Source organism: Lepidochelys olivacea (genome assembly GCF_965140295.1).
Source record: "Lepidochelys olivacea isolate rLepOli2 genome assembly, chromosome: 21".
NCBI lineage: Eukaryota > Metazoa > Chordata > Testudines > Cheloniidae > Lepidochelys > Lepidochelys olivacea.
The window spans coordinates 5,856,138-5,868,179 of NC_140431.1; the positions used below are offsets into that span (position 1 = coordinate 5,856,138).

At 45.3% G+C, this 12,042-nt stretch overlaps 1 protein-coding gene across 1 annotated transcript in view; it reads right to left on the reverse strand.

Annotated features, from left to right (window-relative positions):
- Positions 1-1,147: 1,147 nt before the first annotated feature.
- IKBKE (inhibitor of nuclear factor kappa B kinase subunit epsilon) overlaps positions 1,148-12,042 on the reverse strand; it is a 32,677-nt gene continuing 21,782 nt past the window's right edge. The window contains exons 17-21 of the mRNA XM_084611235.1: positions 11,304-11,405; positions 6,848-6,944; positions 5,720-5,832; positions 4,100-4,171; positions 1,148-3,045 (exon numbers count right to left, since the gene is read on the reverse strand). Coding sequence (XP_084467361.1) covers positions 3,012-3,045; positions 4,100-4,171; positions 5,720-5,832; positions 6,848-6,944; positions 11,304-11,405 — 418 coding nt within the window. The 3' untranslated portion in view covers positions 1,148-3,011. The remainder of the gene's footprint in view (positions 3,046-4,099; positions 4,172-5,719; positions 5,833-6,847; positions 6,945-11,303; positions 11,406-12,042) is intronic.

Below are 12,042 nucleotides of genomic sequence, written 5' to 3' on the forward strand. Positions count from 1 at the left end.
TGGCTGTCCTCACACACATACAAAGCAGTCGTGGCATCTTAAAACAGCCCTGCTGGCTCAGCTTTCATTTCAGCCATCAGCTCACAACTGCCCTGTTTTAAGTCCTCCACAAACTCACTCCAGCCAACCTCATGGACTTAGTCTCCCCTCCTTCTCTCCCTGCTCAATCAACACTGGCCTCATCCTTGCATCCCTCCCTGCTCCCTTCTCAATGCTGTTGGTGTGAGAGCCTTCTCCTCAGCAGCTCCTGCCTTCGAGAACAGCTTCCCTATCTCTCTGACCCAGAGACTACCCCATTTCAAAACTCAGAAAACAACAAATGGTCCTTTCTTTGCTTATACCTATTTCAGTCTCTCTTGCTGTTCGTTATAGTGGAGCCTAGAGGACCCAACCAAGCTCAGGAAACCACTGTGCTGGATGTTGCACAGATACATCAGAGAGAGCCCCTGCCACAAAGAGTTTAGGATCCAAACCAACAGAACAAAGAGCGCATGAGAAGGGAATTAGTTGTGTGAATAGATTTTTCTATTTACACCCAGCAGGCCAGCGGCAGAGGCAGGAACAGAACCCAGCCCTCATGACTCCCAGTCCAGTACTCTATCCACTAGGTCATGCTTCCTCAAGGCCCCAGTCTCTATTATTTTGCGATAAACTTTAATGACTAAAGGCCTGCTGGGGAGCAGCAATAAATCAAGCTATAGAACATGCAAACAATCTGTTTCTCCTTTACAAATGCAGTCACATTTTATAATGAACTCTGCACACAGCAACACGAAACACCCTTCATTCGTTTGTTTTCATGTGGATTAAAACCATGCCTGAAAATTATGGCTTTGATCCCGCACTCTGGCGCATGCAGGCAGACCCCCGTGCCCACGCAGAATCCCACTGAAGCACATGGAGTTTGCCCAAGCAGAATGGGGGCCTGTGCATGTATCACATAAACACGGACACCTTTGCATCCACTGTCAAAGTGCATTATCTCCCTAATGAAAGCTAACAAAATGCTTTCCTGGAACGCTGCAAAGTCAGATTTACTGAGAGTCTGGGACTGTCCAGATCTGCAAACTCAAGAGACAATATTCTGCATGTTGGAGCAGAGGCATTATAAATAGCCCTAGTAATTATTTCTAACAACATTTCTGTAACCATTTTATTCTATCATCACATGTACGTTAACAGACACCACAGACATGACCAAGCAAATGAGTTCCATTCACAAGTTCTTCTCCAAACAAACCAGACCATTCCTGTGTTTCACATTCGGTTTGCATTAAAGAGATACCTTCTCTGTATCAGATACACTGTAGGATCCAGATCAACTGTACCACCAAATACGCTTGGATCACTGATTATCTGGGTAATCAGAGTCAAGGGACAGGGAGCCAAGAGGGCACCAGGGCAGTGTATTAGAAAAGGTTTGGAGAATGAAGCATTCGGGTAGTCGGTGTTCTGCTATCACATACATGGGATCTAGATACACGCACACAGCTCTCATTAACTCTGGTGGCGGTTAAAAGCTGAGATTGAAGAAAGGAGAGATTCCTGATTGAAAACAAGATTGAAATGCATAGGGCCAAATCATGAAGCTGGTGTAGATCAGTGAAGCTCCAATGGAGACACCAGCTGAGGATCTGGCCCCTATTGTCAAGGAATGCTAACAGTGGGTAGTGAAATTATTCCAAAAAGAGTTATTTTTTACACCATCCATTTCATGTGTGTAGCTTTCTGTGAAGAAATGTTCAAAAGCGCCTTAGTGATTTAGAAGTCAAAGCCCAATTGCCAAGAGTGATTTGGGCACTTAAGAGCTGGAAGTTCCATTAACTTTCAGTAAGATTCAGGCTCCTAAGCGCTCAAGTCCCTTTTGAAAATACAATTTAGGTCTCCAAGTCACTTTTGAACATTTTTCACTAGGTCCCTTTGGGGATGCAAATTTAACAGATTTAAATTAAATTGCCAATAAGCCAGTCAGACCAGCATTCTCTGGAATAATTCAGCATTTCACAGCTAGATCATCTGTCTGCTTGGCATTGACTTCCATGGCTCATCCCAAAACAAAAATCACCCTTTCCCACGTGTAAAGATGAGTTTGGATGCAGCCTATGGAAGTCACATTCAAGGATTTTACACAATGTCTTCCCTATGGAATTACTCAGGGAGAGAGTGGGCGCATGTGTGTATAAGCACAGATCTTTGGAAATGTACCTACAAGACAGCAACAGAAGGTTCTTATTGTTTCCTATTCTTATGGCAATCGGTAATCAGACCACATGCAACTTAGATGGAGAGGAAGGGACAAAACACAACCAGATGGTCAAGTCAGTCTCCAACAGACATTTGACAACAGCTACACTCCAAAGAGAAGCTCTTCGAAGATTTGGTGCTGTTGATTTCTGCATTGTCCATATTCTACCTTTTCCCAGTTGGAAGAGGGAATATTTCCATACTGGAGCAGATCTTTGGTCCATCGAGTGCATTAAACTTCCTGCACAGGGCTCACACTGGAAAGGACCCATGACGATCAAAATTGACAAGGATAAGGAACCCAGGAGATCATGTCATGGAAAATCATCTTTATGCTGGAGTCACAAATTACACAGACTTCTTGTTGTATTTCATGGGTGGGAGAGATGTGAGGTGGCTTAAAGATGCTGATTCAATCTAACCCATTTCATCTAACAGAGCACGGCCTCCTTGATACAGGATGAAGTCAGCAATTCGATGGGAACAAGAAAGAAAAGTACAATACTGGAAACAATCCGGTTTCTCAAAGGAAACCCAAATAGGGTAATGTTTGAACAACATTAGGGACACTGCCAGTATTCAAGTGCTTGAGGCTTGCAGCCCAGGTAAGGCTAATGCTGGTGAATTGTGCCAAAGTGCTGGAGCAGAGAGGTAGGACAAGGTGATGTCTTTGAGCTAAAGTTCTCCATTGATCTTGACCCAAAGCGTGAGATATAATTTAAAAACCAAAACACTATTTCATCAGCTCCACATCCATCACATCTCCCTCAAACATCTGGAGCGGATGCAACCCCACTTAACCTGTGGGAACAAAATCAAAAGGTTTATACTAGAGAAGGACACAAAGCAACCTTCCTGGATTCATACACTCCTGAATTCTGGGGTGGAATCTGGATGTGGATCCAAACTTTCACAGCTTGCTCCCACATCTGAAATAAACCGTTCATTTCCATAACACACCTGCTCTTTCTTCTTCATTCACAGCCAGGTTTATGGTGATAATGTAGTTCATGTCTCTAAAAGCAGGCAGGGATGCAAACACTGAGGTACAAAATAGAATGTTTCTCCCTCTAAATTCTAGCCTGAAACATATTGACATTTTGATTCTTTTTATTCAGAAGCATTCATAGTAACTGAGGTGGTGTTGTCTAGGGAACAGGAGGCGAGTCTCCTGGGTTTTATTTCGGTCTCTGCCACTGACTTGCCATGTGACCCTAGGCAAGTCACTTAACCTTTCTCTGCCTCAGTTTCTCTACCTGTAAGCAAAGATAAATTTCATGCTGTTAAATCACTTTGCGATCCTCGGACCCAAGGACCAGGAGAAGTGACAGATGTTGTTCTTAGTAGTAGGAGGCCGATCTTACACTTAGAATGTTTCATCCAGAAATTCTTTACAAATTCATTTGCTAAGTGCACACAGGAAACACTTCATCCATCATTGCAATACAGCTACTTCTGGAGCGGAAAACAGCAACTGTTGAACAGTGCAGCACAACAAAGGAGGAATGTCTGAAATGGCAGGGTGAAATGTGGGTAGGCATTCACATAAGCTGAGGTCAGACATAACTTCAAAGGCAAGTAAACTCTTCAGAAGTGCTCGGTCAGGAGGTAAATTTAGTATAGTCCTAATATCACTGTGAGAAAGGGCTCAGTTGGCTGGCATAACTTGGTTGTAGACCTTATATTCCTTTATCTCATTCAGTACCAATGATCAGCACTATTCCCCTGGTCAAATTCATATCCGAACCATCCCATGCTCCTCCCAGGCAGCCGGTTAAGCTCTCTCTAGACATTCGAGGCGGCAAGTAAATGCTCGGCTGAGTATCTTTGCTGCACACAGAGCACTTTCTCTTACCGCTCAATGACGACATTGTTGCTCTGGAGGTCATCAGCTACCAGTTTCATTTGCTCCCGAAGCTCCTTCATTCTGATGAAGACACAAACAAGCCTCTTAACACACATGCTGTTTTGCTAGTGGGAGAGTTTCCTGCAGAAGGGAAGTGGAAGTCCTCTTCTCTTCAGCAAGTCCTCACCCTCGGGTAGGAGAACAGTGTGTGCAAAAGTAAATGGCTTAACGTCATGAAGAACACAAGAAAAACATTCCCCAGCAGGAGGTGTAAGTAAGGCCCTACCAAATTCACGGCCATGAAAAGCACATCATGGACCGTGAAATCTGGTCTTTTGTGTGCTTTTACCTTATACCATAGAGATTTCACAAGGGAGACTAGCGTTTCTCAAACTGGAGTCCAAAAGAAGTTTGTGGGGGGTTGCAAGGTTATTTTAGGAGGTCGCAGTATTGCCACCCTTACTCCTGAGCTGGGCGGCTGGAGAACGGCAGCTGTTGGCCAGGCACCCAGCTCTGAAGGTGGTGCCCTGCCAGCAGCAGTGCAGAAGAAAGGGTGGCAATACCAAACCGTGCCATCCTTACTTCTGTGCTGTGGCTGGCGGCGGCTCTGCCTTCAGAGCTGGGCTCCTGGCCAGCAGTCGCCGCTCTCCAGCCACCCAGCTCTGAAGGCAGAGCCGCCACCAGCAGCAGCAGCAGGGCAGAAGGGTGGCAGTACCACAACCCCCCGCTACAATGACCTTGCAACCCCCCCCTCCCACAACTCCTTTTTGGGTCAGGCCCCTTACAATTTCCAGCACTGTGAAATTTCAGATTTAAATAGCTGAAATCATGAAATTTACGATTTTTGAAGTCTTATGGCCATGAAATTGATCAAAATGGACCTTCGTAGGGCCCTAGGTATAAGGCAGTCCTGCAAGTACCAAGCACAGAGCTCCCCTTCTCAGACACCCCCCAATTCTGATTAGCAAGTAGCTATTTTGGAGTTTCCTGCATTGCTTCTGAGAGCACAACTTGGCCTGCAGTCCCTTCCTCCCTCAACCCCAGTGTACCTGTGGGAGGGCTAGAAAGCTGGTTAACACTATCTGCTGGAGAACAAACGAGGCCTCCCTGCTCCTTCAAGTTCTCAAGCCTGCTCTGTTCTGATACCCACACCTAAAATCACCACCCTAAAATACCCACACCTAAAATCACCAAAACCACTCTTCATATTAAGGTTCCTTTTATGGACAATTCACAAAGGGTTACCAGCAGTCTGAATACATGGTTTCTCAATTGTTGTAGAGTCCAACAGGCTGCTTACAGCCACAGTTTATAACCATCGATAATGTCTTCTCCCAATGGGCGCCAGACCATTTATAAACACACACACACACGTCTAACATGACATTTGTTAACCCCTCAAACCATTTATCAATGGAACCTCAATATAAAAGGGGGACCATGAATTCTCATATGGCTAGTAGTGGTCCCTAGCCCAAACCAACCGTAGCTGGACTCTGGGGAAGTTTATGACTCAGGCCTATTCCCTAGGCATAAGGGAACTTGTAAAGGTGCACACACCTTAGGCCCTTCCCATTGGTTCTGGACATGTTCCAGCTCCCTTCTCTCCTGTCACCCACCTGGACTCACCTAAGTACCATCTCCTGATGTGCTAGATTCATGTACATTGGTGGGGGTTCAGAAGAGACCCGGGCCAAATTCGGTTTCTCCTGCAGGATTCTCTGAGGTAACTTGTCCAAAGCCTGTGAAAGAGAAGGAAACTTTACAGCCTGCAAATGACATGCTATTTCCTATATTTAGCTCTGGCATCTTCGATGCTTAGAGGTTGTAATAGCAAGGGGGTTTTAAACGCTGAAGTAGAGTGATGTGCAGATAACCAGGGCCATCAATAAACCTCTCCATGGAAAGCAAAATAAAGATAGCAGATGGACCAGGGCACCTGTTCTGTGTCTACATCATAAAGTGCCAGAGAATGCATCCGAAAAACTCTCAGCAGGCAGCTCATCATGTTTATAACTGTTACTTCAGACTATAATCAACTGGAAGTGGCAGCTATTACTGCTAGGCAGCTATTCACTTCGGGGGGGGGGGGTGTTCATTGTTTCCTGTCCACTGGATACCCAGGACCTGCCATTACATACCCTGTTCAGTAAAGAGATCAACTCATCATACTCGACCATCAGCTACAAAGACATTTGGCAGCGTGTTAATGGAAGTCTCAATGAGGCAAAAAAAACCCACAAGAGTCATCAGAAGTGTCACCCTCATGAAATTACAGACTGTATGTTGTAGCATGTAGGATACGGGCCCAGTACCGAAAGTCACTGGGATAACAACTTGTTAGCAGAGACTTGATTTGCCTTTTTTTTTTTTTTTTTTGGAAGTGTGAGCGTGTTGCAGACGAGTAGTCTGAACACAGGGTTAGGAACCAGGAATGAGTGCATTCTTATCCCACCGCTACCACCAACTCACTATGTGATTTTGCGCAAGTCACTTGGGACCAAATTTTCAAAAGCACTGAAGTGGCACAGGAGCTGAGGTCCCATTGACTTTTGGAAGTGTTACCCACTTCACCTTGCTCTTCTGCAAGTTTTCCCCACCTATAAAATGAAGACTAACACTATTCCCCTACTTATAGCACAGGGGATTGGTGCGCACTTTGAAAATTACAGGTGCAAGATACTAGCTTGATTTTAAAAAGTCTACACTGTAATATCCATCTTCTGAGCAGAGAGGATTTTAGAATAAACACGGTACGTTATGGAGGCACTGCTGGCATCCCATCATCTCCACACTACAAGCTGCTATAGAGTTGTTGACTTTCTTCAAATGCTCTCTCATCTCCCAGATTTTCCTATTGAGAAAAAAACAAAATAAAAACCAAAAACTCCAGTCAAATATTTGGTAAGAAAGAGAATGTTGATTCCTCACCCCACCCCCTTCTGAAAACCATATTGGATTTGTGTTAAAATCCTACAGGGAAGCAGATGAATGGCTCTTGGTGTCACACCCATGTTCTAATTACAGTCATGCCTCTATAGTTCTTAGGCAAGGCTGTCCAAAGAGCACTAGCAGTAAACTAAAGGGGAAAACGTACCCTGTGTGGAGGGTGCACACACCCTGCGCCAAATTTCACTCTAAAAGGCTACTTAAATTTGTCATTAACAATGGCTGTTCTCTTCTCTCTGTGCCAGACCCAGGAGAAAGCCTCCCTTTGACTTCAATGGGCTTTAGATCAGGCCCTATGTGCTTAATTCCCCCACAGACAATAATAAAGGAAAATAGGCATTGCCTAAAAGTAACAATTGCACTTCTGTAGCATCCACAAGTCTCCAAGCAATAAACTAAACCTTGCTATGGTGAGGTCAACATTACAGCTGAGGAATTTGAAGCACAGAGAAGCAAAGTGACTTGCCTGAAGTCACACAGGACATCAGTGGCTGAGCTGGGAATAGCACCTTATTTTTAGAGCGTGTCTACACCGCACATGAAACCAGGGCTCTGACTCAGGTTTGGGTCCAAGCCCTGCTGCCGTCCACACACAAATGAGTCTGACTTGGGTCAGCAGGCACTTACGACCTGGGTCCTAGGACCCTGCTAGGGGCGTGGGTCAGAGCCAGAGTCCTGCCATGACTTGGGTTCAAGCCCTGTCATTTTGCAAGGTGGACTCAAGCCAAGCTGCAAACCCAAGTCAGTAGGGCTGCGTAGTGTGCTATGGAGGTGCCAGCAAAGCGGTGAGACCCAGCTCCAGCGACTGCAAACCCAGGTTAACAATGCAGTATAGATGTTCAAGCACAGGCTTGGAAACACCTCGTGCACAAGCCTGGGTCCCACAGACCTGGTTTTCTGAGGCAGTATAGACATACCCGTAGAGTCCTGATTTCTGGGTCCCTATTTTAGGGCCAAATATAGCTTACCTTATTCCTGTATTATTAGTAGCAATTTCATGGGCAGGCGAAGAGGCCCCACCCAGGCAAGGGTCAGAGTTCTGTTGCGCTGGGCACTGTGCAGACAAGTAACTAGCCTAGTCCCTGCCCCAAAGAGCTCAGATCACTCCCAGTCAGTGGGATCACTTGTTTGATCAAGATGAGCGGAACGATTAGCGTCGAGTCATGAGACCCCCTCCAACGGAGCCGTTCACACATCCGGGGTGGACAGATCTCAGTATTTGGTCAGAGCAACAGCTGCCACATGCAGATTACCAACAGCGTTACTGGTGTGCTTCAGACCAAAAATCTGTCTACAATCTTTGGGAGACTCACCCTGTTGCCACCTGTGCTACGTGCCTGAGTGCAAAGGTGCCTCCCAGTAGACTGACGTGACACAGAGGAAACCCTCATCATTATGGAAAGAGGTTGTATGTTTGTTTTGGCTTTATTTTTGTTCCTTGAAAGTGAACAGTGCAATCCCCAGAAAAGTCCCATCACCCCATAAAACCCAACCTGCGAAACAAGGACAAATCCAAAAGAAGCCAATTAGAAATGAAGTGAAAGTAAAAAACAACTCTGACCTCAAACTATAGAAATCCACCAGGAGAGAAAAGAAAAACAAGAGGAGTCTTTAAAAAAAAAGAAACAAAAACACACCAACAAAAAATCCGCATCCATGCAAATCCCACTTATATCTAAATGAGACTGATGTGTTGCGGAGGCCTCACACTGTCCCCTCTGCAAAGGGGTGAAAATCATCCTCAGAGGAAAAAACTCCCACTGAAGTCAACGAGAGATTGAACTGCAGAGGGAATGGGGACTGCAGGATTGTATCCATTATTATGTTCAAGAACGCCTTTCCCCACCATTGAAATGCAGCCACTTCGGGGGTACGGGATTGCAGCTAGTCAGAACCGCAACACAGCACAGGATTAGAAAAAGGTAGGGAAGGAGGGCACCTAAAGAGGTTGTCTAGTCCAGTGATTCTCAACCAGGGGTACGTGTACCCCTGGGGGTATACAGAGATCTTCCTGGGGTACATCAACTAATCTAGATATCTGCCTAGTTTACAACAAGATACATAAAAAGCACTAGCCAAGTCAGTACTAACTAAAATTTCATACAGACAGTGACTTGTTTATACTGCTCTGTATACTATACACTGAAATGTAAGTACAATATTTCTATTCCAATTGATTTATTTTATAATTCTATGGTAAAAATGAGAAAATAAGCCATTTTTCAGTACTAGTGTGCTGTGACACTTTGTATTTTTGTGTCTGATTTTTGTAAGCAAATAATTTTTAAGTGAGGTGAAACTCGGGGGCACGTAAGGCAAACCAGACTCCTGAAAGGGGTACAATAGACTGGAAAGGTTGAGAGTCACTGGTCTAGCCCGTTTCTTTAAGGAGGTCCCTTGTGCATCCTGCCCAACAGTGTGCGGGGGAGAAAGAAAATGGTAGCCAAGGACACCAAGGCAGATGCCTGCTCCTGAAAAAGATGTCCTAGGGCTTTTTGAGATCTACCTACAGGAGGTTTGAGCTTCACTACCAGGCTTTTCCTAAAAGTTCCCCCCCACAGTAAACCTCACTGAACTCGATTCCACCTCAGAAACAGAGGGGCAAAACCACAAGCAAGTTCGAATGCTGTTAAAGAAAATCATTCCCACCCACACCTAAAGCCTTGGGGAGAAGATGCGCCATTTTAAAAGCAACTTTGCAATAAAAACCCAACCTCGGCAACAGCCACAACTAAGTAACTCCACTTTTTTTTGCTGAATTAAGTCACTGTGCAGCACTCAATCACCACAGGGCAATTTGCTCCTTGCTGTATTCCCCAAACACCATTTAACATAAAATCATTCTTTGTAAGTGGAGCTCTGTCTTAATAGCAGCCTCGTTGTGGTACATGAAACCCTCCCATTAAGCGAACAAAGAAATCAGGGAAGGGAAGCTGAGGGAAGGGAAGCTGAGGCAGTTTTGAACTGGGAGGGATGGTCGTCTGGATTTTTTTTTTTTAATGCTGCCATGTGTGAGTTCAATATAGAGGTGTGATGGGACAATCAGGGAAATCACCCCCTTTTCTTTTCTCCCTCAACTCCAACTGGTCAGCACTTACCCAGCCAGGGAATTAAATTTTCTCTTCCTCTTACCCACCTATAGCTTTTTCCTGTGCTCTGGGTTATACTTAGACCCTGGTTGGCCAATTGGACAGAGCACTGGACTGGGGTTCTGCAGACCTGGGTTCTGTTTCTGATTCTGCCACTGCCCTGCTGGTTGACCTTGGGCAAGTCACTTAACTCTCCCCAGGCCTCAGTTTCCCCATCTGTAAAATGAGGATAGCGATATTGCCCTCCTTTGTAAATGCGCTTTGAAACCGAATGATGAAAAATGCCATATAAAAGAGCTGGGTATTTATTATTACCCTGTAACGACTTACACACATGCTTAAGGCTTACTGACACCATAAATAGCTCCCCTGATGTTAGCTAGGGCCCTAGACTGTAAGCTCTTTCAGACAGGAAACAGGTTGTTATGCGAATGTACAGCACCTACCACAATGAGGCTCTGATCCCTGACCGGGGCCTCTAGGTGCTACTGCTATACAAATTAGCATGATAATAAACATAGGAAACATATTAGAACTAGGGATGGATCCTCAAACCCCAGGATCCAAACTCCAGAGATAAGCATCGTCAGCCAAACAATCCAAAAGCTGGGGGTCAGAATCTCAATGTAAATCCAGTCTTTCCCAGGGTTCAGGTTCTTTGGATTCAGACCATCGCAGAAAGAGATACAGGCTAAAACATGGATCTAGGATTCAAACTTGGGTTTGTCTCTGAATTACATCCATCCACACCATTAGGATCATCACTGGCAGGGCCTCTCCACCATGCTTCTTAATAAGCTCTTCTACAGAGCGATGGCTGAGAAATTCTTGGCACGGGATAGAAACACGAGACAGGCAGTAGCAGCCTTAGAGGGTTTCTTACTAGCTTTGTGGCTTATTATTATTTCGTCCCCAGCCCCAATGGGAGGTACTAGTAAAATATCTTGAGCCAAGCCCGACCATTAGCGTAATTCTTGGAGACCTTTAGCAGCTACAAGAGGTTCTCGGAGGGGTGTTCACAGGAATCAAAGCCCCTGCACCATGATGATCCCAACCCATGACTATTAACACAGAGGCTGCTCCCAAAGAACCAGCTCTGGTTACAAGAAAAGCTAGAACCAGGATATCTGGTGTAACACACAGGACACAAGTGAAGAAGAGGGCACGGCCATTACCTCATTATGCTCCCATGGGTGGCCAGCACAACTTGATATTTCTGTACGCAGTCCTCCTGGAAAACTGACAGGACCTTCTTGGCCAAATGCCCTAAATTCAGCCTGAAAAGATTGGGGGAGAGGAAAAAAAAAGAAAATGAGCATTCTTTGAGTGGGATTCAGTACCATCGCTGAAGTAACATGAGCGCGGAGATGGTCTCCAGAAAGGAAGGGTGGGGGTGGGGGAGGAGGGAACTGCACTTTCTGAAGGGATGGCAAATTCTCCCGTGGCGTGAAAACAAACACGTCCCAGGCAAAATTTCGTAGGAAAACTCTCTTCAGTGGGAGATTTTCCAAAACCATCTAAGGGATTTAGGAGCACAAGTCCTACTGAAAGCGAGTAGGACTTGTGCTCCTAAATCCCATAGTCATTTTTGAAAATCTGCACCTTCAAAGTTTAATGAGAAAGTCCATAGTAACGTTAGAACTGAAAATATATCGGGGGGTATAAACTCTTGTGTCAGGTGAGCATTTAAACAGGTGATTAACGTTGTGCAGGTGTTAAAGTCCCATTGGCTTCAATTGGGTTTGGGGGAGATTTTTAAATGCATAAGGGCCATTTAGGTACCTAATTCCCACCGAAAGTTAAGCATGTGGCCTAACTGCTTTCCTGAACAGGGCTCTTCAGGCATAAACCAGCGACTAATCGCTGGTGGGCAGTAACCTGCGGCCAGTTGTTTTAGCAGCCTCCATGACTGAT